Source organism: Erinaceus europaeus, chromosome 12, assembly GCF_950295315.1.
Source record: "Erinaceus europaeus chromosome 12, mEriEur2.1, whole genome shotgun sequence".
Classification (NCBI taxonomy): Eukaryota; Metazoa; Chordata; class Mammalia; order Eulipotyphla; family Erinaceidae; genus Erinaceus; species Erinaceus europaeus.
The window spans coordinates 36424240-36449943 of NC_080173.1; the positions used below are offsets into that span (position 1 = coordinate 36424240).

Consider the following 25704-nt stretch of genomic DNA (forward strand, 5'->3'; position numbering starts at 1 on the left):
TCACCCTCACCCTCAGCCCAGGGTTTTTACTTTGGTGCCCTACTCCAAATACAGTCAAATCCTGCTTTGAGTTTCCCTTTCTGTTATTCTTTCCCAACTTCTATTTATGAGTGGGATCATCCCATACTTATCTTTATCTTTCTGACTTAGCTCACTTAACATAATTCCTTCTAGCTCCATCCAAGATGGGTCAGAGAAGTTGTGTTCATTGTTCTTAATAGCTACGTAGTTTTCCACTGTGTATATATATATACCACAGTTTTCTCAGCCACTCATCTGCTGTTGGGCACCTGGATTTCTTCTAGGTTTTAGCTGTTACAAATTGTGCTGCTATGAACATACGTGTACACATTTCTTTTTGGTTGGGTATTATGGAGTCCTTGGGGTATATCCCTTGGAGAGGGATTACTGGGTCATATGGAAGGTCCATGTCTAGCCTTGTGAGAGTTCTCCAGACTGCTCTCCACAGAGGCTGGACCAGTTTACATTCCCACCAGCAGTATAGAAGGGTTCCTCTGTCCCCACAGCCTCTCCACCATTTGTTGCTGCTGTCCTTTTTGATGTATGCCATTCTCACAGGAGTGAGGTGGTATCTCAATGTTGTCTTAATTTGCATTTCTCTGGCAATCGGCGACCTGGAGAAATTTTTCATATGTTTGTTAGCCTTTTGTTAGATCTTTTCTGTAGTGAATGTTCTGTTCATACCCTCTGCCCATTTTGGGATGGAGTCATTTGCTTTTTTGTTGCTAAGTTTGCTGAGATCTTTATATATTTTGGTGATTAGTCTCTTATCTGATGTATGGCATGTGAAGATCTTCTCCCATTCTATGAGGGGTCTCTTTGTTTGTGTGATAGTTTCTTTGGCTGTGCAGAAGCTTCTCAATTTGGTGTAGTCCCATTGGTCTGTTTCTGCTTTAGTCTTCCTTGCAATTGGGTTTGTTTCATGAAAGGTGTCCTCAAGGTTTAGGTGGGAGAGTGTTACACTACTGTTTTCCTGTAAGTATTTGATAATTTCTGGTCTAACATCTATGTCCTTGATCCATTTGGAGTTGATTTTTGTTTCTGGTGAGGTAATGTAGTTAAATTTCATTCTTATGCATGTTTCATCCCAGTTTTCCCAGCACCTTTTATTGAAGACAGCCTCCTTCCTCCATGTAATACTTTGGGCCCCCTTATCAAAGATTAGATGTCCATAGGTGTGGGTGTTTAGTTGTGGAGGTTTAGTTCTGGGCTTTCAGTTCTGTTCCACAGGTTTGTGTGCCTATTTTTGTTCCAGTACCAGACTGTTTTGATGATGGTGACCTTATAATATAGTTTGAGATCTGGGAGTGTGATGCCTCCATTTCTGTTTATTTTCCTCAAGATTATTTTGCCAAGTCTAGGTGTTTTCTGGTTCCAGATAGGATATCTAAATTTTAACTACATGTAATGATAACTGATAATATCATTTAAAAATGGGGCTGACAAGATAGCTCACCTGGGAAAGTGCTTGCTTTGCCATGCATACTACCAAGGTCAGAGCCCAGCCCTTGTAGCACTGGGGAAGATTCTGTGCAGTGCTATCATTCTCCCTTCTCCTTTCTTTCCAGATCTCAGAGTACCCTAGAAATCTGTCTTATAGTCAGCTGAGGTCCCAGGTAGCTGCAGGGTCAGTCCTCTAAGACTGCCTATACAGTGCTTTGTCCAGATACCAGTGTGCATTTCCATACAGACTCCTGTACTTTCTCTGAAGGCAAGGCAGGCACCTGGCTTCCTGCTGGACAGTTTGTATCAGTAAAAGACCTCATTTGTCACCAGAAAGACCTCACTTGCCACCACCATTAGTGCTCTACTTTCGAGGAGTAGAGAGGCTGGGATGGAGTCTATGATGTACTGTGGAGCAGTAAGCAAAGTCATCCTTAACAAGGAGATGTTGGGAGGTTTTGGGCTGATAGAGAGTCCACAGTGCTGGGTCATCAGTGAACAGAGGGTCAATGGCCAAAATCATTTGGCATTGGGAGCCTCAGACCTCAGCCCAGATATTTGCAAAGTGAGTACAAGGCTGGGCCTGTGGAGAAGACCAAGGTTTCCAAAGTCAACTGAAAAAAAAAAATGTAGCTGGATTTAGGAGACATCAAGGTGATTTGCTACCAATAAAACTAGCAAAGGAAAGGGCATCTCCATAATGAAGACCCAGAAGTGTGTGTGTGTGTGGGGGGGGAAGTATGGGGCACCAAAAGTTCTAGAGTATGTGAAGGTCATGTTTGGGTCAGAAATTCTCACTGCTGGGCTATGGAAATCCAGTTCAAAGGACACATCACCCTCTATATGTGGCATTTAAAACACAAGGCAGTGAGGTCTACCAGACACAATATAGCTAGTAGGACATATTTGTTATCAAGTTCACATATCTGGGTGTTGGGCAGTATGCCAGCTTCCCCCTGCTTAACTCTGCGGTCTATTTACATAACCAGTTATCTAAGAACCGCCCTGCCTGCAGGGCACTGGTTTAATCTCACTGGTTCAAACTCTCTTTTTGCTCCGCCCCCTCTTAGACACACCCTGATTTCCACCACTCTCTTTTCGCTCCACCCTCTCTACATCACATCCTGTTTCCATGCTACTTGGTGAGTATATATACAGCTGCTCTTCTGATTGAACACACTTGGAAGTGCCTTCTGGCTCCGAGAGTCCCAGAGTCTCTCTCCTGCGAAGCTAGTCTGGCACAAGTTCCTGATCCCTCTCCCACGCAGCATCCTAGGTTGGCTCCAGTTGAGTTCTCTCCAACCCAGAGAGCACTTGCTCGGGAAGAAGCACCCTCAGGCTATCCTGGCATCTGGGTTCAAGCTCCTGGTCCCCAACTGCAGAAGGAAAGCTTCACCAGCAATGAAGCTATGCTGCAGGTGTCTTTCATCTCTCTTTCTCCTTTCTATCTCTCCCTTGCTTCTCAATTTCTCTTATCTCTACTATGAAAATGGGCAAGGGGGGGTGAGGAAAAAAATTGGTCACACAGAATCACAGGATGCTAGGGTTTTTTTTTTTTTTTTTTTTGCTACCAGGATTATTGCAGCTCGGTCCCTACACCACGAATCCACTGCTTCTGGAGGCTATTTTGCTTCCCTTTTGTTTAACCATTGTTGTGATTATTATTGTTGTTGTTGTTGATGTCATTGTTGTTGGATAGGAGAGACAGAAATGGAAAGAGGAGGGGAAGACAGAGAGGGGAAGAGAAAGAGAGACACCTGCAGACCTGCTTCAGCTCTCGTGAAATGACCCCCCCCTGCAGATGGGGATCTGGGGGGCTCGAACTGGGATCCTTATGCCAGTCCTTGCCCCTCGCGCCATGTACTCTTAACCCACTGCACTACCATGACCCCCAGAACGGTAGATTTTTTTTTTTAGATGCTGATCCCCAGCAATAACCCTGAAGACAATTAAAGAAAAGAAAAAAGCAGTGTCTCTCTGTGTGTACAGGGCTTCACAACAAGAGTGCAAATACCTGGCCTTAATCTAAATCCCTGTTATTCCCACCTTTCACAAATATTTACTGGGCACCCAACGCTGTGTCAAGTACTGAACCCTGTAGGGGAAACTAAACAGAAACTGATATCCTCTCTCCAGGAAAAAGCTGGTATGGTGGAGGTAGCACACTAGCCATCACTCTACACCATGCCACTATGTGCTGCCAAGACACTCAAGGTGCTGGAAATCTCCTCCCTTGGAAGCCCTCCCAAAAACATTGGGTGCCCAGCCCCACAGAGAGGCTGGGCAGGCTTTTGTGTTCTGTCACACAGGGTGCCATCTGTACCAGCACTATAGAGCAGGTTCAATATGAAGCTTTGGAGTTCAGTTCCTTAACCTGCTTCCAATTTGGTTTTATCACCTAATGAAGAACTGTAATACACACAATCCAAATTCAAGCTTGGCCCCCACTGCATTGAAGGAAGCTTTTGGTGTTGTGCTCTTTTGCACTCTGTATCCCTGCCTCTCTGAGCCTATCTAAAACTAACTAAATAAACAAACATAAAGGAACAGAATATACACATTAATCCCTTCATTGCAGTACTGGGCTAGCTCCTTCTAGAAGGTTTTCTGAGATCAGGCTGTGTGTCAAGCACTGCATTAGTCCCTTGGAGGAACTTTAAAGGAAAATATGGCCACAGAGCACTGCTTCCAGTGTCTTATATTGAACAGACAGGGCAGCAAACAAATATTACTTCCTCCTGATGTGAACCTGATACTTTATGCAATAGAAATTGCCCTCACTAGAAGAAGAACAGTAACTAAGTTTGCTGGAAGCCAGGATGGGGATAATTCTGAACCAGGTAGATCTTCATGAAAAGGCAGGAAGGAGTGAGAAGTAACAGTTACCCACAGTGGGAGCCTGGGGCCCAATTTCTGTCTGTGCAACAGGAAGTGCACATGTGCTAAGGGGCCTATGTATTCTGCACCCTGGGAGCTATGGACTGTGGCAGTGTGGACCAAGCTGAAGAGAGAAAGTAGGATGAACAGCACCACTAGGCCAAGCCTTCTGGCTTAGTTTGGACTTCAGTTCCAACTCAGCACAGAGGAGGGAGCCCACAGAAGTCTTGGGTGTTCAATGACATGATCTGCATCCAGTTTCCAAAGTGTTTCTCTGGACTCATTCTGAGTGGGGAGCAGGTAGTATTTCTGGAGAGAGGTGTGGTTTGACCCACATACTTGTGCAGGTGTAGAAGGGAAGTTGGCATCCAGGCCTGAGAGCCCCTTACTGCAGGCCCACTGGGGTCATCTCCCCAGTGATAAGTGTATTATGCTACTCAGTCCCCCTCCCTGTCCATCCTACAAAGGAAATGCCTGAAATGGGCAGCAGTTCCCCTATGACTATGATGAACATACAAAATAGCATCTACTTCCTTGAGAATGACTCTTTCCAGAGGCCAAGTTCTTTCCAGTCACCTGAGGCAAGGGCCCACCTGTTCACCCAAACAAACAGGCTGTGAGACCTTACTCAACCAAATGGGAGAGTTGTGGAGTATCTGAATTTTAGGAAGAGGGAAAATGAGGTGAGAAAATAGTAGAAGACTCCTGCATAAGAGAACCAAGCTCCTCCAAATCCACTCAGCCAGCTGCCTGCATCTCTAAACCCACAGGGTCAAGTTAATTTCCTCTTCTGTCTTCACCATCACAGGCTGCTTGAGGGCACTAATGTACATGCAAACACCAGCCTGCTCCAGGAGCGCTCAGAGAATCTTTCTTCTCTGTCCCTAAACATCTCAGCACTTTCTGCCCTTCTAGAATGCAATGCACTCCAGGCTCTACTCATACCCCACCCCTACACACACACACACACACACACACACACACACACACACACACCCCACACCCCACAAGAATCCTGAAAGAGGTAAATGACTCTTACTCCACCACTGAGCCCCACCCCTACCCACTGCTTAGATGAAGAAACCAAAGCACAAGGTATTTCAATTACATCACCTACATTTTCTAGCTCAGATAATAGCAATATCTGGATACCTGTCTGAGTCTTGACTCTAGTAAAGAGATAACTCATGGACAGATGACTCTATCTTTTCAGATTTCCTGTTTATAGTTTATAATGAGTTAATCCCCTGAATTGAGGAACATTGACTACTAAGTGTCCTTAATTAATGCTACTAGTTAAATTAATCTCAAGTTATTTTAGTAGGTGCCTGGAGATTAGGTACAAAAAGGATGCTGCATGACATATATACATATATATATACACTCATGAAACAGGTGAAAGAAAGAGCCTGGAAATGTTTGTTTTTTTAATGCAGCTGTATACTTTAATCTTCTAAGTTTACCAAGATGCTGAGAAAGATTAATTCATATTCAGGGGATGAGAGGGTACTTTCTATTTTTCCCCATCTGAAAAACTAGTGTTACAGCATCTTGAATTAATCTCCATTTTAACTGTGACAAGGGGATGCTCATTATCCAAGCGGCTAGAGATAGGGGGTGACAATTGGTGACAGAGCACTGGGACCCTGCAGACTCTGTGCCCAGCACTGAGCCTGCTAGGTAGCACATTGCCTGTTCAATTCTGAGCAACACAGAATGATGTCTCATGAGCTCTGTTTCATAGATGGGGTGATGGTGACAGATCTGTCAGCATTTGGAGGCCACCTTTCAATAGACATCACTACTTTCTCACAGCCACCTATTCCAATGGAAAGAAAACTGCAGGAAGTAAGGGCATGCCCTTAGCCTACAAATAACACTGGACTTAGCAAGCTTCCAGTCATCCTAGGGCATACCAGTGACCAAGCTACTGTGGCCCAGTGCCTGATCCTCTTGCAGAAGACTTCTCTTTCTCTCACTTCCCCCCTCTCTCTTTTAGAAAAATGGATGAGAGGCAGAGAGGGACTGGTAAAGAGACAGGAGAGATACCAAAGCACCACTCCTCTGCTTGTGAAGCTTCCAATTTTGCAAGGACTCCATATGGTTGCCAGAAGCTGGAACCCCAGATCTCACACAGGATAAAGCATTTAGTTTGATCTACCAAGTGGGCTATCTCCTACCCTGGAGTAAATTCCAGAGACTGCAATCTTGCCCTGATGACAAGACACAGGATGGGGGATGGGGCAGGATGAGTGAGCGCTGGAGCTCTGGGGACTGACTCTTCCACAGGTCTTGGCTGCCCCCTGTCTTTAATAAAGAGAATGGCCCCTTATCTTTCTCCAAGCCACCCTGCTGGGGAAGGTGTAGACAAACAAAGCAACAACTGTAAGACTGCTATTTTTTTTTAATTACTGGATACAGACATATGTGGAAGATAGAGATAGAGAGAGAAAGTGAGACACCTGCAGCACTGTTTCACCACCTGTGAAGCTCCCCCCCTGCAGATGGGGAAGGTGGGCTTGAATCTGGATCCTCACTCATGGTAATGTATGCACTTAACCAGGGGGCACCACTCACCCCCCCACAACACTGCTATCTTATATGACCTTCTCCTTGTCTCAGGATAGTTTTCCAAGTTCCCAAAAGCCAAATCCCATATCATTTTAAAAATGACCTCAACTCCCTTTTACTCTCAGACAAACCCAATTACCATAGAACTAAAAACATTTTTTTTCATAGTCTGATTTTAAAAAATTATTAGTGATTTTATATTTATTTACCAAACTAGGAGATAAGAGTATATCGGTGAAACATTTCATGACATTAACATTACAGACATATTTGGAGAGTTCACCCCATGGGCAAAGGAAACAAAAGCAAGATTGAACAAGTGGGGACTATATATCAAATTAAAAAGCTTCCATACATCAAAAAAAACTACATAAAGATAAACAGGAAACCCAGAAAATGGGAGAACATATTCACACATCATACTTCAGACAGACACTTGATATCAAACATCTATATAGAACTCATTCAGCTCAACAAAAAGAAAAACCCAATAAAAAAGTGGGCAGAGGACATGCATAGACAGTTCTCCCAAGAAAATATGCACATGAACCATAGACATATGCATAAATACTCTAATTCACTCATCACCAGAGAAATACAAATTAAAACCACACTGAGATACCACCTCACACCCGTAAGAATGGTCTTCATCAACAAAACAGGAGACGATAAATGTTGGGAAGGATGTGGAGAGAAAGTAACTCTAATACACTGCTGGTGGGAATACAAAATGGTACAACCATTATGGAGAACAGTATGGAGAATCCTTAGCAAATACAGATGGAAATACCTTACAACCCAGCAAACCCACTCCTAGGCATTTATCCAAAAGAGATCATATCGCTAATTTGAAGGGATATATGCACCCCTATGTTCATAGCCACATTATCTACAACAGCAAAAATTTTGAAGCAACCAAAATGTCCCTCCACAGATGACTGGTTAAAGAAGTCATGGGGCATATACTCAATAGAATATTACTCAGCAATAAAAAAAGATGATTTTACATCCTTTGGGGTAAAATGGATGAAAATTGAGAACATTATGCTTAGTGAAATAAGCAAGGAGTTGTTAAATAGGAAAACTATAGGATGGTCTCACTCATATGTGAAATTTAGAGAACTGAACACACATAAAATAAACAACCAGACACAACACAACCCATATTTAAAATTGGAAAACTATTGTGGTTACCTAGGGAGGAGTGGGGAGGGCACAGACTTTCAGTGGCAGGGAAGATGTGAAACTCTAGTGTTATCACTACTTAGTCCTATCAATAGCAATACAACATGTGGAAGGGGTGGATAGATTTAATATCTCAAGTTCCCCAACTGCCTAGACTATAGCGCTAAGCACAAATACTAGCTCTTGCTAACATTTATCTTAGATTTGCAAAATGATCATACTCTGATAAGGGGATTGGTTGTTTATGGAGCTCTACAAATGTATTGGAAAATAAAGCTCTACAAACATCTACATCAATTATAGCTTTAGGCCAGATAGGTCAAGTCCTTTTGACCTTCTAAGTATTTAAAATACAAGGAGGTTCAGATATCACTAGAACCGTTCAGATCATAGTGAAGTTAAATATAATAACACAGATACTTAGCTCCCCCAACTAGCCTGGATATAATAATTAATTATTGATATTTTAACTTATTCTAAGACTATATGAAACCCCTTGCATCCTCTTTAAGACCTGCATTTCTCCTAGTCCTGGTACCTCTAGGATATGTTTATAGTTCTTGAAATTCCTTTTCTATGATTCCTCACTCTGTCAACTTTAACCAAATCACTACTGGTGCTGCCACCCCGAATTATGCTGCTATTGAAATCCTACTGTGGACTGTAACCTGAGATACCAGCCTGAGAAGTTAACTTCACAACTCTTCAAATCTGGTGCTCCACTCTGACACCATTCTCTCAGACAATATTCTCATCCAACCTCAGGTTAGTTACCAAACTCAAGCAAAACTATTATAGTTGTATGCCCCCAGGAACATGCCTAAAATGGTCTCCCTAACTTTCTTCTACCCTAAAATCCCTAATCTCATCTACTCTGATCCTACTTTCTGGCTCCTGTTCATTGACCATCTTGTCTCAATTTAGGTCATGCCACCTTCCAGATACCAGGCTGCAGATGCTACCACGACTACACCCCAAGTTCTCTGGGCAGATGATCTCACCAATGTGTCTTGGACCCTTTCATCTCCAGTGCTCTGGTCCACTAGGGAAAGATAGAAACAGGCTGGGGGTATGGATTGACCTGTCTACACCCATGCTCAGCAGAGAAGCAGCTACAGAAGCCAGAACTCCTACCTTCTGCTCCCCATAAACAACCTTGATTCATACTCCCAGAGGGGGAGAAGTGATAGGATGAAAATAAGGGGACTCTGCATTCCAGCTCCATCAGCACCCAGAGAGAGAGAAGGAAAAGGAGAGGGACATATGGAGGTAGCTTTGAAGTCAGGAGTGGTTTAGAGGGAAAGAGGATTGAATCAGGAAAAGAAGGGGTAACTTTGTACAAATGTGGACAGATAGTTGCAGAGAAGATGGTTGGCCCATGTCTATCTACAGCTTTAGAGGAATGTGGTGGATTGCAGTGGGGAGAGTGAAGATTCAGAACTCTGGTGGTGGGAATGGTGTGGATTCAAACCCCTGTTGACATGTAATTTTGTAATTTACAAATATAAAAAATAAAATAAATAAAAATAAAAAATAGGAGATAACAGGTGTACAACTCCACACCATTCCCACCACCAGTATTCTGAATCCTCAATCCATCCACTGTAAACTACAGCTCTTTTCTTAAGGTTGCAGGTATGGGTTAAGTATCATTTCTACAACTATCTGTCTGTATTTCTATATATTTGCCCATTTTTTCCTATGGTCCCACCTTCTCTTCCGTTTCAAGTCACACATACAACCATTACTATATCCAAATAGTCCTCTCTTTTCCCTTTTCTCTCTCTGGTTCCTGATGCAGTTGGAAGTTCAGAGCCTTCTGGTCATGTTCCCCCATCACTTCTCCCGCACTAAAAGTATGGATAATAATTATTTTTGTAGTGCAAAAGGTGGAAGTTATGGCTTCTGTAATTGCTTTTCTGCTGGACATGGGCGTTGACAGGTTGAGCCATACCCCAGCCACTCAAAACATTTCTTACTATTATAGTTTCCCCTCAGAGAACTGCTCATTTCTGGCTTATGATGGTGCTGAGGGTTGAACCTGAGATGTCAAAACCTCAATCATGGAAGTCTTTTACATAAATATTATGCTCTTTCCCTCTTCCATCAAAAACATCTTTTAAAATATAGTCAAGGGAGTAGGTGATATTGCACCTAGTTGAGCTTACACATTACAGTGCACAAAGACCTGGGTTCAAGCCCCTGCTCCCATTCTACAGGTGAAAGCTTCACTCACAGGCAGTAAAATAGTGCTGCAAGTATCTCTTTATCTCCCCTTTTCTCTCTGCCCATTCCCTCTCAGTTTCTTGATGTCTCTATCTAAGTAAAATATAAAAATGTCTAATATATATATAGTCATACTATGTTCAGGTAAACATAGTAATATATGTCTAATATATATATAGTCATACTATGACTATATATGTCTAATATATATATATATAATAAATGTCTAATATATATATAGTCATACTATGTTCAGTTGAACAGTTCAACTGGTAGAGCACAGTACTTGCACCCTTAAGGCTCCCAATTTGATCACCGGTGTCACATGTAACAGAGTGGTGCCTTGGCTTCTCTGTCTTATGTCAAACTTTCTAGATTGTCTCATATAAAAGAAATGATGTAAACTGAAAAGCAAATTCATAAATCTAAAAAAATTAGAAGTTTTTTAAACACAAGTAGATTCATATGTGTATACACACACATATATATACACATACATACATATAGTATATATACTTACACAGGGACTCATGTTAAAAGTTCCTATCTACCATGAACCAAGAAAGAAACCTTCCTGTTTCCAGCCTCCCTGGAAGGGACAGCTAGCCTTAAGGCCTAGCACCACTACCTTTTCTCAGTATCCAGCACCCCTTGTCTGGCAATATCCTCAGATAACAGCAGTGCAGATGAATGTGGCATGTGGGTGCTTGGCTGAGTAACATCAGAATTCACAAAGCTCAGGTCCTAAACACAGTCACCTTGTGATCATAGGCAGAAGTGAGACTGTTCTGTTGGAGCAGGGCAGCCCCCTCAGTTTTCAGCAGGTATAAGTGCATTCAGCCCTGCAGGGTGGACACTTGCTCCCAATGGGACAGTGGCACTATGTGTACACAGCCAGCCTGGCTCCAGAGGGCCAAGACAGGCTTGGCTCTGGCTCCCTGACTCCTGTGCAGGCCCCTGTGGGCTGGCTGGTCACCTTCAGAATCACACTATCTCCCGGTCATCCACCCTCCTCTATTCAGACTCCATGGCCTCTGCTGGCTTCCTAGACCTGTGTCCACTATGCACACAGAGACTAATGATCAGCTGCCCTAGGGAGTGGGAAATGCCACTGGTCCTCACTAAGTGCCCTACGTGTTTGTCGGCTACTTGGAGGTCTGACCAGCTCTCTGCCGGGTGGATCTTGTGGCAGTGGATGAGAACTCTGCTTGAGTATCTCATCTCCTACCCCTCTCTGTCTCAGTCTTGCTTTCACAGTTGTTGGTGTCCATTCTCAATTTCCCTCTGTCCAATAATAATAATTTTTAAAAAAGTGGCAACCAGGAGCAGCGGATTCTTAAGTGTTGGCACTGAGCCCCAGTGATGACCTTGGTGGCAATTAAAAAAAAGAAAAAGAAAGTCTCTCTCCTCATGCTAATACTTAAAAGTCAGTTCTCCTTGTTTAAATAGCAGTGGGTTTCTTCCCAGCACCCTGCATTAACACATTCAATGGTGTTGAAACTGTCACTGCCACAAATGTGACTCAGGAGCCACCTGTCAAAGTGTCAGCTGCAGTGTGAAGCCTACAGAGAATGAAATCAGGAATTAACTGTAGCCATGCCTCCCCAGCTGGAAGGTACAGGTGTGGAGACAGCATGACTTGGATGAAAACTTCTGACCCTCAAAGAAAGACAGCAAGGGTTTACACTTCAAATTTATGGACAAAAATGAGACTTTGGTCATGAATTGAGAGAGGGAAAAAGAGAGGAAGAGAAGGAACATTAGAGACATGTGACCACCAACTGAGTACTAAAATAAAGCAGCAATAAGAAGCATGAGGTATGGGACCCAGGAGGTAGTGCAGTGAGTGAATAAAGCTTTGGGCTCTAAAGCAAGATGTCCTAAGTTGAATCCCTGACATTATGAGTGTTAGAGTGATGCTCTGGTTCATCCTACTTCTCATTATTAAATAAATAAATAAATGTTAAAGAAACAGGGATATGACTGGGCAGTGGCAACCCAGGTTTAAGCCTCTGCTCCTCACCTGTAGGGGGGGGATTTCATGAGTGGTGAAGCAGTGCTGCAGGTATCATTTTCCCCCTCTGTTTCCCCCTTCGCCCTATTGATTTCTCTTTGTCTTATAAAAATATAAATTAAATAGGGAAAGGGAGAGAAGGAAAGGAAAGAGAGAGAGAGAAAGAGAGAGAGAGACTGACTGCATGGAGTGGTGGTAGATGGTGGATTCATTGTGTAGGCACTGAGCCCAGCACATAACTCTGGTGGAAAGAGGAAGAAAGGCATAATAGGAAGGAAGGAAGGAAAGAAAGAAAAAAAGGAAGGAGAAAGAAAGAGAGAAACAAGATCATCTTGGAGCAAGCAAAGGAAGTTAAAAGGTTTTTACTGCTTGACTCCTGCACTTGTCAACTAAATTCTGATGAGAATCCACTCCACAGCTTTGCACACACAGTCCAGGCCTAGGTTTCAGAGACTGATTCTCACACAGTATTCAGAAAGAGGTCCTGAAAACAGTCTAGAGCCTGCTCTAGAGCCTCCCATGGCTCTTCACTACTCTAACATCACCATCTCAATTCCTGCTGTGTCCACTGGAGTGCAGAGGTGCGGGCCCTGCCTGCCCCCTCACCCCTCCATGCCTCCCAGGACCTTGCTCTGCTCTTCATTCAGCTCCTCACATAGCTGACTCCTTCTTCTCAGACACTTTCAAATTCCTGTTCCTTCCTACCCAATTCCTTTCAGTGGCACACTCTCTGGTAGCTACTTTCTGTGGCACAACCTCTGGTAGAAAGGCTTCCCCTGGCTACTCATTCTCCATCTCAATCCTTGCTTATCTCAGAAGACTTACCCTGGTTTCTAATTATTCAAACTTCATTTGCTACCTGCTTTCTGAAACCTCTTTGTCTTTTCAGTCCCACACTCCTAGGCTCTGAAACAGTGGCCTAGAACATAGCTTAATAAAACAGTAAATAAATAAAATGTGCTGGGGACCAGGGAGACAGCATAGGGTGGGTACCAGGTTCTTATACCAAAGGCTCCAGAGGTCCTAGATTCAGTTGCTGGCATCATCACCAGAGCTGAGAAGAGCTCTGGGCATGTTCTTTCTTTCTCTTTTTCTCTCCCTCTCACGTCAATAAATACACACAATATTTTTAAAGAAGAATTTAAAAAGCTGATTAAGACAGAATAATGGGTTGAGCATTTGGCTGCTCTGTTTTACCACAGTACTGCTGATCTCTGGTGGTGCTGGGGATTGAACACAGGACCTCTGGTGCCTCCGACATGAAAAAAGCCATTTTGGATGATCTTTCCGCTATCTCATGAGGGTAAGAGGAATATTTTGGACACCCCTTACTGAAAGGAGGAAAACCTTAGCCATTCCCACTCCCAACTCTTGAGTAAAACTCTCCTAGGCTCAAAGGCAGGCTAGCAAAACAGGGTTGTAAAATCATTTGAAAGTAAGGGAAAAATATAATAAAATAACAATGTAGTTTAGGAATGAAAATCCCTTCCAGATAATGCTACTGAAAGTTTGTTGTTTTAAGGAATAAACCCTGCCTCTGCTTAGACCCTTTGCTCCCCCAGAGTGGCACACCCCCAGAACCCAGAAGAGGATCAGAGAGGGAATCATGGGCTTTTCGTGATCCTTCTAGAGCTGCTGAGGCAGAGCTAAGCCTTTCGACACCTCAGAGGCCAGTAAGGACGGGCTGACCTGAGGCCTTCCCTTCCAAAGGACGCCAAGGGAGAGAGAACAGGGCTAGAATGCTCCAGAGACCCTTCTGGGAACAGCTCAAAGATTCCCAACAGTGTTTCCAAAAGCTCTCTAGAGCCAGGCCCCAGAGCTAGCCTGTGACCAAGGCTTCCTTTTTGTCCACCCCTCCTGACTGACTCCTTTAGGCCATCAAGAGGAGCCCCTCATGCCCCAGCTCCTTGAGGCCTCCCTCCACTGGTCCTGCTTCTGTTCTGAAGGTGACAGATAGGAGAGCAAAGAGCCCTATAGTAGTGGCCTTCTTCAAAGAAACCCTCTCAGTCACAAGTAGATGGTCTCATTGTAAAGCTTCTTACTCTCTATCCGCAGCCCCAGTAGCTTCCAGATCCCCAGAGCTTAGACATTCTGCATTGGCTCCTGAGCAGGAGAGCGGAAAGAGTCAAAGGAATGGACTTCCTGTCTGGGTGGCAAGGGGCACAGCAGAGAACCCCACTCTCTGACCTTTAGGCTTTTTTCTTTGCCTTTACCCACAGATGACAGGTGAAGGGCACAGTCCCATCACCCTACCACTAGGGCTGTCACTTGAATCAGTTCTGCTGTCTCCTACTGTTTTAGTTTTCTCCTTTGGGAAAAGTTAATGGTGTCCCACTCCTGGGGCTTCTGTGTGAATAAAATGCACTTGGGATATTCAGAACCAAACTTGATACTACTTCTCACTGACTTGGTTTTATTTAGATACAAGAAACTAGAGGGTTGGGCAGTAGTGCACCCTGTAGAGTTCATACATTACCATGCACAAAGAAGTGGGTTCAAGCCCAAAGGCCCCACCTACATGAATAGTAGTGTTAGAGATGCTTTCTTTCTCTCTTCCTCTCTATGCCCTTTTCTTTCTTTCTCTCTCTCCATTTCTCTGTCTGTTTAAAAAATAAATAAAAATAAATATTTTAATGATAGAAAAAGGAAGGGAGGGAGGTGGAGAGAGAGGAGAGAGAGAGAGGAAAGAGAGAGAGAGAGAGACTAGGGCCAGTAAGATAACTCAGTTTGTCAGAACACAGGACTTACAGACCAGAGGCCCAAAGGTGGCAGGTTTAGTCCCTGACTACACTACATGCCAGAACTAAGTAGTGTTCTGGTCCTCATAATTAGTAAGTAAATAAGTAAATAAATAAATAAAATCTTTTTTTTGAAAAATAAACAGGAAACTATTTAAAATACCCCCTTGTTGAGGGGGGCTTAGAAATAGAACAAATGAAGCATTCTCATTCTGCCCAGGGTTCTCATCACAGACCTACATGAAGGACAGACAGCAGAGTGACCCTGACCAGGCAGGTACAGTGGGGTCATAACCCCCCCTGACTGCCCACTCACACGGGTTTCACAGTTGGACCTACAGAAGAAGCAAGTCAAGACATAGCATGTTACATAGCAGCTATAGTCAAGTTTCACCCTCAATGCAAAATAAGAGCAGCTATCTGCATGCAGGTGGATTCTGTAATGTGGTAACTAGGACCTCTGCAAGTCCCTTTTATCTGGAGTGGGGGTGGGGCCATCTCATTTTCTAGATCTTTGTAAAGTAGAGATTGACTCTCTTTAGTTGTTCTCTCTAGGACACCAGTGACCTGAAAGCAGCAACACTCTGTGTGTGTCGCTATCACCAGCAAAAAAGTGACAGCCAAGTCCTGCACTCCAGCTCTGAGACCAGACCAGCAGGGCCATCTGGGTTTATTCTACTTCTGAACTACCCATAATGTGAGCTGTCTCTCCCCTAATATGGCTGTGCTAGGGAGAAAGGGAATGACAGAAACCACTCATAACATGAAAGCAGAAAGGATGGCTCCAGAATTTGAGGACAGATACCTAGATCATCAAGAGAAATATTTGCTAGCAAGCTCCCACCCCCCAATCCCTGCCCAACACTTCTATATACACCAATAATCATGTGGCTAGTCTAGTTTATTCAAGTGGAAAAAATTAATGGAAATGTAGAGAGTAAACAATCAGGCTACCATCATCCGTCCCCAAGGCACTGCAATAACACTGGCTGACATTAAACTTATTCTAAGGCTCCTTTAGGTCCTAGGTGTTACAATAGCACATTATTCCAAGCAATGCCTCAGTATCATGAGAAAGATCCCCCTTCTTTTTTAAAAGCATCTGCAAATGTAACAATCATTTGTACTTTCTTTCAACCACTTACCATTTTCTTACTTTTGCAGCTAGTGCCTCTCTATTTTGTGCATCAAAGAAAGTGTCAGACTGTGTCCAGAGACTTCACGTGTGGAATGACAACCCTTCAGCTTCATTACTCGGGTGAGACCTTTCCTTTTATAGTACACTCTAATTTCATCTCAGGTGGTTCACTATCTAAAAAAGTCCCATAACCTAGATATACACCAGTTTCTGTGAGAGAGAGCTTATGTTCACACATATCCATAAACTACTGTAAAATATATACCTGAAAGCAGAAGTACACTAGAGTTTGCAGTGAGTACCTCCCTAACACTTCCTCTCCACTATTCCAAGCTTTGGGCCCATGATTGCTCAACAATTTGTTTGGCCTCGTATGTTAACTCTCTTTTCAATCACCAGGTTCCAGATGCCACCAGGATGCTGGCCAGGCCCCTGGATTGAAGACCCCACCAATGTGTCCTGGAGCTCAGCTTCCCCAGAGACACACCCTACTAGGGAAAGAGAGAGGCAGACTGGGAGTATGGACTGACCAGTCAACGCCCATGTTCAGCGGGGAAGCAATTACAGAAGCCAGACCTTCTACCTTCTGCAACCCACAATGACCCTGGGTCCATGCTCCCAGAGGGATAGAGAATGGGAAAGCTATCAGGGGAGGGGGTGGGTTATGGAGATTGGGTGGTGGGAATTGTGTGGAGTTGTACCCCTCCTACCTTATGGTTTTGTTAACTAATCCTTTCTTAAATTAAAAAAAAAAAAGAAAAAAAAGAAATCAACACAAAAAAACAACTACATATGATTATAATAAATTTTAGTCCTCACTGAAAAAAAAAAGAAATAAGTCTTAAATAAAAAAAATTAAAAAAAAATAATTAAAAAAAAAGTGTTGATAAATTGTTCCACAATCTTCCCTTTGTTATAGTTCCCTTAGATAAGTGGCTGCAGGGGTGGCAGGTGTGGTCATTTTCCAAATTTAAATGTGGGCAGCTTTATTTCTCAGCTGGATTCTAGACTGTTATGAGGAGTTCATATAGTTTATTCCAAATGTGTATAAGCTGCCACCAACCCACTAAACAATGGATATTATGCAAAAGTGAATGGCATCCAATAAGTGAATAAATACCCCCTCATCTCTGCCCTCAGAAACAAAATGCTGTCAAGGGACACATCACAAAGGCAATGGTGATGTTGCCTTCCTCACCTCCTGATGAAATCACCAGTGTTGTAGTCTTTCCTCTAACTCATCCTGGTACATTTCATCAAACACTTCCCTTGTGGTAGCAGGTAGCTTTAGGACACCCACCAGAGATGCCCTAACTTGACCACCACTTCTTTCTGCTTTTCATTTCTTTGGAATTTAACTACCACACTGTAGGGATCACAGGTGTCTAGACTGTGAAAGATAAGCTCACGGGTGTAGCACTGGCAGATGAGGAGCATGAGGGCAAGGTTGTGGGGAGCAAAGTGAGGACACCCAGTCCAGGTTCACAGAGCTCATACTACATGGAAGATAAACCCTCCATACTGCCCACTCAGTGCCCAGAAAAGCAGGACATGATGACTTGTTATGCTAAACCACTAGCATAAGGACATCTTACAGAGTTGTTACAGTAAGCAACTTTTATTCCATTCCTGATTCTCTTCTTTTCCCTTCCCTTCCCTTCCCTTCTCTTCCCTTCCTTCTCCCTCCCCTCCCCTCCATCCCCTCCCCTCCCCTCCCCTCCCCTCCCCTCTCCTCCCCTCCCCTTCCCTTCTCTCTTTTTTTTTTTTTTTTCCCTTCAGGGTTATTGCTGGGCTTGGTGCCTGCACCATGAATCCACCGCTCCTGGAGGCCATTTTTTCCCCCTTTTTGTTGCCCTTGTTGTTGTAGCCTCGTTGTGGTTATTATTATTGCCATTGTTGATGTTATTCGTTGTTGGATAGGACAGAGAGAAATGGAGAGAGGAGGGGAAGACAGAGAGGGGGAGAGAAAGATAGACACCTGCAGACCTGCTTCAACGCCTGTGAAGTGACTCCCCTGCAGGTGGGGAGCCGGGGGCTCGAACCGGGATCCTTACGCCGGTCCCTGCGCTTTGTGCCACATGTGCTTAACCCACTGCACCACCACCCGACCCCCCCTTCTCTTCTCTTCTCTTCTCACCTCCAGGTTTATCACCAGTGTCAGTGCTGGCACTATGAATCTACTGCTCCTGGCACTCTTTTTTTTTTTTTCTGTTTTATTGGATAGGACAGAGAGGAATTGAGAGAGGAGGGGAAAACAGAGAGGGAGAGAGAAAGATAGACATCTACATACCTGCTTCACCATTTTCTAAGTGACCCCCCTGGAGGTGAGAAGCCAGGGGCTTGAACCATGATCCTTGTGCAGGTCCTTGTACTTCACACTGTGTGCACTTAGCCCTATGTTGTGCACTTAGCCCTGTGTGCCACCGTCCGGCCCACTCTCCTGGTTATTTTCTGTTAGTCCCCTTTGTACATAAAAAGTTTTCACATGTGTAGTAGCTTAAAAATAGCACATGTCTATGATACAATGTAATTGCAAAGATGTATTTTTATGTCATTTAGGAAGATGGGAGATGGAAAGAGAGAGAGACCCCCAGAGCAAAACTATAGTATATGCAGTGCTAGGGATACAACCTGAGGTCTTAGGCATGCAAGTCCTGTGCCCTACCTACTGAACCACCTCCCCAGCCACAACATACATCCATTATGTCTCAATGTCTATAAGTATCTTAACTCTTTTTCAGCCACCAAGTTCCAGATGCTACCATGATGCTTTCTTGGGCAGAGGACCCTGCTGGCACTCATGTGGGTTGCCTCACAACCCAAGGTAAGCCACTGGCCTTCCCGTCACTGGTTCTGGTGACCATGTGAAACCACGTGATGAAATAAGCACCAGGAGAAATTCAGGTATGAACTTCCACTTTATTTGGGGTAAGCACAGGGTTTTATAGCAAACAGAACAAAGGACATTTTTCAAATATGTCAGAAATTACAGGGTTCTAAAGGTCAGATACCCCTATGGTGGGAAGGGGTAGGAATGACAAGAATTGATGAGATACAGAAAGGTCAAAGCAATTAGTTTCCATGATGTAAGACATGCTAATTATCTAAAAGTATTAAGAAAAACATAGTGGTTAAACCAGTTAAGGTGAGATAAAGCAGAGAAGGGCAAGGCTTATGTAAATCATAGGTGTGGGGGTCTCAATGCCAGGGTACTGGCAAGGCTTGTGATGGAGTATGCTTATGTATGTGATCAAAGGATGAAAGGATGGTGAACTCTGGGTGAATATAGTGAACTTTGAGTGAACTTACAAGCAGGCAGCCATTTGGTCTGCTAGCAGGGGAGTGAACTAAGTGTGAGAGGATGCAGGATTTTGTGATGCTTTGAAAGACTAACAAGGGGAAACTGAGTCACAGAAAGCATTTCCCTCTTAGCTCCATCCCTAGAGGGGAGAGACTGACAAGTGAGGTGTCTTCCCAGACCACCATCACAAGGATGGGAGAGCTCCCTTAAGCTCTACCAGGCTTTCACATAGCCCCACAGGACCCTACCATGTGTCTTGGAGCCCTGCCTCCCCAGAAACCTGCCTCACTAGGGAAAGAGAAAAACAGGGAGTATGGAACAAACTGCCAATTCCCATGTTCAGCAGAGAAGCAATAGCAGAAGCCAGACCTTTCACTTTCTGCACCCTGCAATGACCCTGGGTCCATACTCCCAGAGGGATAAAGAATAGGGAAGCTATCAAGGGAGGGGATTGGATATGGAGCTCTGGATGTGGGCACTGTGTGGGAATGTACCCCTCTTATCCTATAGTCTTGTCAATATTTCCAATAAACAAATAAATGAAACAAATGACCAGATTCTAATAATATAGCCATGCTTGGAAAAGAGAAAACAGCAATTAGTCCAGAACAGTGTTCTTCACCACATTCCAGCTATGAGTCCAACACTGTCCTGTGTGCTGCAGGGTTCAGGTGAATTCAGCACATACATCTGACCTCCAACTGCCACTGGACATCAGCACCCCAAATAGTGACAGCACTTAAAACCTCTTACATATTTATTTACTTCACCCCCAGTCCCACTCCCTTGCTCCTTAACAATGTACTACCAATCCATTGAATTCATACTCCAAACTTTCTTTATCCAGTCATATGCAAAAGGAGACAGTTTTGCATGGAGCATAGATAACTAAAAAACATAAACTTTTTTGGGGGGGAGGTAATAATTAATAGAGAATTTTAGGCAGAGACTAGAAACTAATGTACTTCTGGTTCTAGATAAGGAGTCAGTATATTTCATCCTGTCGTTCTCATTCTATTTAACTATAAATGTGAACAGAATGCATTCAACAGTTGCTTGAGAACTCTAAAAAGTAAATTCCAGGAAATGGGTGGGAAAGAAGACTAGAATTTTATTTTTTTTTTGCTTAGAAAGTGATATATTTTATTTTTTCCTCTTTTTATATTATTTTATTTATAAAAAGGAAACACTAACAAAACCGTAAGAGGGGTAGAACTCCACACAATTCCCACCACTAGAACTCCGTATCCCATCCCCTCCCTTGATAGCTTTTCTATTCTTTAACTCTCTGGGAGTATGGACCCAAGGTCATTGTGGGATGCAGAAGGAGGTGTCCAGAGATATCAGGCATGGAATGTCAACCCTTCAGCCTCATTACTCAGGTGAGACCTTTCCTTTCATAGTATTCTCTAATTCCATTCCAGGCAGTTCACTTCCTAACAAAGTCCCAAAACCTAGATATATCTATAGACCAAGTCTATCATGAGATAGAGCATATGTTCACATCTATCCATAAATTAGGGCAAATATATATACCTGAAAGCAAAGGTACACAATAGTCTACAGTGAGTCAGTATGAAGCTCATAACAAAATAGTATCTAATTAGACTTAGATACCTGCCTCACCTACTTCCTATTACAGTTCTTTCACTCCAAAGCTAACCTCATCAAAGCAAGGACTGCAAAAGTTGAATAAGGGCAAGAGACTGGCATACTTTAATGATGACTCTTTAGTCACTCTCATGCCACCCCATCAGCTGGGACCCTATTCCAGGAGTCCTGAGATTCCCAAACAGAAATGATGGGCCTAGATCTCAAATAAATCCCTCTCTCCATTGTTATAGGTAATCTCTATCAGGAACAACACAATAGACCCCATGCGTGCCCGCATAGGACCTTGCCCTCAACTTGGATCAACAACGGTAGAGAATGTTCCATCTCCGAAGTGAGGCTGGACAACATACTTTATGCTATACCTGAGGAAGAAGGGTCAATACTGGGGCAGCTTGGAATGTTTCTACTCATGACCACAGAATGTGAGCTCAAAGCTATAGGGATGCAGAGATAACATAGGCTCCTAAGCTGAATATGGGCCCCAGTCCAAATCAACTTTATGGGGTTTACAGTCAATGATATTTACAACCCTTTCCCATATTAGGGAGCTACTCTCTTCCCTGATCCAGCTTTTTGTTCCGTTTCCAGCCATGACATCATCTCCCCAGACAATAACATGGATCTACCTGCATATCAGATTTCAGGCTCAGGGAACAAAAAAAACAAAAAAAAAAAAAAAGAAAAGAAAAACTAGTATAGCCACAGGACCTCCCTTTGAAATATAACTAAAATATGCCTACTAGCTATCTACGAAACGGAGAACCCGCAACTCTTCATCTGCACTATTCCAGCCTTTAGGTCCATGATTGGTAAACAATTTGTTTGGCTTTGTATGTTTACTCTCTTTTTATCCACCAGGTTCCAGATGCTAGCATGACCAGACTTTCCTGAACAGACAACCTCACCAATGTGTCCTAGAATTCTACTTCCCCAGAGCCCCACCCTACTAGGGAAAGAGAGAGCCAGGCTGGGAGTATGTATCAACCTGTCAATGCCCATATTCAGTGGGGAAGCAATTACATAAGCCAGACCTTCCACCTTCTGCACCCCAGAATGACCTTGGGTCCATACTCCCAGAGGTATAAAGAATAGGAAAGCTAATAGGGGAGGGGATGGAATACAGAGTTCTGGTGGTGGGAATTGTGTGGAGTTGTACCCTTCTTATCCTATGATTTAGTCAATGTTTACTTGTTATAAATAAAAAAAAGAAAAGAAACATTAAAAAAAGAAAGTGATTTATTTTATAAGTTAACAGGGGGGCACTTACCTGTGCATGATCCAGATGTTGCAGTGAAATGCCAGTTTTTTGAGGGCTGCACTGTGTGGGCAGCATCAATACCAACTCACCTTTCGATCAGGCCAGTTGTATTTCGCAAAGATGGTGTCATAGGTGTCCACCGCGCCATCGGTGATGAGCATGATGGCCTGGCTGCAGATGCTTCCTTGTCCTGTGTGGTTGAACTGCAGGAAGAAAAGAGTCCACACTAACAAGCACAGCAGATGTTGATACTATGGAGGAATGAGACTTTGGGAAGTCTTTTACCAAGGAGCTCAATCTACATCTAAAGTAAAACGCATATGCAGAGACCATCATATTTGCTCTGACAGACTGAGGGTGACAGAAGTTTTATTTTTCTTTAAAAAGGAAAAAAAGGGGGGAGGGGGTGGTGCAGGTGATGGTGCACCTGTTTGAGCACACAGATTGCCATGTGAAAGATCCTGGTTCAAGTCCCTGGTCCTCACCTGTAGCAGGCAGCTTCACAAGTGGTGAAGCAGTATAGCAGGTATCTTTCTCTCCCCCTCTGTATCTTCCCCTTTCCTCTTAACTTCTGTCTCTATCAAAAAATAAATAGATAAATAAATAATTTTTAAAAAAGAGTAGGAAGTAAACACTTATCTCCAAGCATGGAATGGATAACATTTCAGACCAAGCCTAAAGGAGATAGTGTGACAGCCTTTTAGGTACACATTACAGAGTTAACAAAATAAAAGTCAGGCAGTATTTCTTTCAAAGTAAATGGCTTGATGGGTACAGCTGTACTATGCCACAAAGAAATTTGGGGCACAAAGAGAATGAAGGCAAGTGCATGCTAATTCAGACTAGAAGCCCAAGTACTATTTTGGGGTCCTGGTCTTACATATTAATTATTAGCATGTAACACTATGCACTGGTTTATGTCTGTTGGTGCAAGTACAATGTAGAAAGTGTAAAGATATGGACCACAGCAAGGCATTTTGCCATTTCAATTTCCAGTTCCATGTGGCATTTTTAAAACTCTCTGCTTTTATGAGTAGGAGCTAGGTGACCATAGAAGAGACCAGAGCTCAGCATCCTTCGCTTGTACTGAAGGTGAAGACAGAATGTCATTGAGTGTTATTAATTCACAGCAATGCTATGTTCTTCAAAAACCCTACAATTACACAGCAATACAAAGGAATGAGGAAAAGGAAAAATTTAACCTTTTGTAGTGAATACACTTACCAGGACTGTCTTCACAGTCCACTTAATTCTTCCAGAGTTATTAACTAAGTGTCCACAGAGCACTGGAGTGTGGCACCTGAAAAAAATCTCTGTCCCTAAGTAGTTTACATTCTCTTTGGGAAGACGTTTGCAGAACAAAACAAACAGAGAAGTCATATTGTATTTGATAACAATGATGCCAAGGACAAGAAAGAAAGCTGAAAAGTAAGGATCAGGAATGGGGAGGCAATAGCTTTTGGAAAAAGTTGTCAGAGATGATGTCACTGAGAAGGTGACATTTAGGAGGTGAGCATCTGGGGGAAGGGCACTGCAGGGAGTGGAAACTGAGCCTGCAAAGGCAGAGAAGTGGGAGTGTGGGGGCTTCACCATGACACTAGGGGAGAGGGAGACTGCTCCTGGATTTGTGGCGCACTCCTGTTGAAAGCTTTCAAGGTGAAGTTCAATGCCCAGTCTATGTTCATTCAAATTTCTGGTGTGTGGTTTGAAATTGTAGTAACTTAAGAGAGGACTATAATTAACTGGATGGATGGATGGATGGAAGGATGGATGGATGAACTGAGCTGACTTTGGTCATATTAAGAAACAGAAAAGTCAATTTTAATCATACAGAAGGTACTGTATTAGAGTATTCCAACACCACAAGCTGTAGAGCTGGAATAAGTTCTCTCCATTTTATTGCCACTAGGGTTATTATTGGGGCTCAGGGCCTGCACTATGAATTCAGTGCTCCTGGAGCCATTTTTTTCCTTTTTGTTATTATTTATTGGACAGAGACAGATAGAAATTGAGAAGGAAGGGAAAGACAAGAGAGGAGAGAAATGGAGAAGGGAGGAAAAGTTCTGCAACACTGCTTCACCACTTCTGAAGGTTTCCTTCCTACAGGTGAAGGTCAGGGGCTTAAACCCATTATGCATTGTAATGTGTACTCAAGCAGGAACACCACCACCTGGCCCTGAATATTTTCTTTTTCCATGATAGGACTGAGAAACTGAGAAATAAAGGGAAGATAGGGAAAGAAAGAGAGATATCTGCAGCACCACTTCACCAGTCATCAGGCTATCCCCCGCCTCCAGGTGGGGATCAAGGGCTTTTAAACCCAGGTGCTTGTACACGGTAATTTATGTGCTTCTCCTTTTATGAGTACCTATTCTTTTATAAAAGGGAATAATATTCTGACAGGGCTGTTGCAATGCAAGTACCTACCTATGAGTATGGACTTACTCCATCCTAGCTACTGAGGCATATAAAGATTCAGTAGCTTGCTCAAGATGAGACAGCTACTACCAACCACAGATTTGAACCCAACAGACTAGCTCAAAGTCTACTCCCCAACTCAATACACTGTACAGACTTCCAACCATAGAAGGGTGGCCTTGAGTCAATGGGGATATGAGTAGGAAGCCATAAAGGCCCATTTTTTCTGTTGGCTTCTGCCTTTCACCATCATTTCCTGGGCCCAAGGGTTGCATGGCAGTCCCCAGGGCCATTGTCCTGAGAGTAAAAGTGTTCCTCACAGACTGTATCCAAGGCACTAGCTTCACTTTAGTTCCAGGCTGGCAGTTACTCCTGAAGGTGTAGTCTAGTCCTAGACTGATGAACAGGCAAGACCTGTGTTAGTAGAAAGAAAAACCTCAGAACTAGGGCTGGGGAGATAGTATGTTTATGAAAAGACTTTCATGCCTGAAGCTCTGAGGTCCCAGGTTCAACCCCAGCACCATTATGAGCCAAAGCTGAGCAGTGCTCCGGCATCTCCCCCCCCCTCAGCCCCTCACCCCCATCTTTTCTCTCTCCTCACTAAAAAAAAATAAATAAAAGAACAAGAAGTAAAAGAAAAGGAAAGGAATGGGAAGGGGAGGGGAGGGAAGGGGAGGGGAGGGGAGGGGAGGAGAGGAGAGGAGAGGAGAGGAGAGGAGAGGAGAGGAAAAAGGAAAGGAAAGGAAAGGAAAGGAAAGGAAAGGAAAGGAAAGGAAAGGAAAGGAAAGGAAAGGAAAGGAAAGGAAAGGAAAGGAAAGGAAAGGAAAGGAAAGGAAAGGAATTCCTAGTGCAGTCAGGGAGCAAGAACCCTGCCATACAACTCATGGTGTTGGAATCCTA

The 25704-nt window shown here is 43.5% G+C and overlaps 1 protein-coding gene across 3 annotated transcripts in view; it reads right to left on the reverse strand.

Moving 5' to 3' along the window:
- Nucleotides 1–25704, reverse strand: part of CACNA2D3 (calcium voltage-gated channel auxiliary subunit alpha2delta 3) — a 1089122-nt gene that overhangs the window by 525369 nt on the left and 538049 nt on the right. For all 3 annotated transcript variants that reach the window (XM_060203105.1, XM_060203104.1, XM_060203106.1), the window contains exon 11: nt 22476–22589. In XM_060203105.1, coding sequence (XP_060059088.1) covers nt 22476–22589 — 114 coding nt within the window. The remainder of the gene's footprint in view (nt 1–22475; nt 22590–25704) is intronic.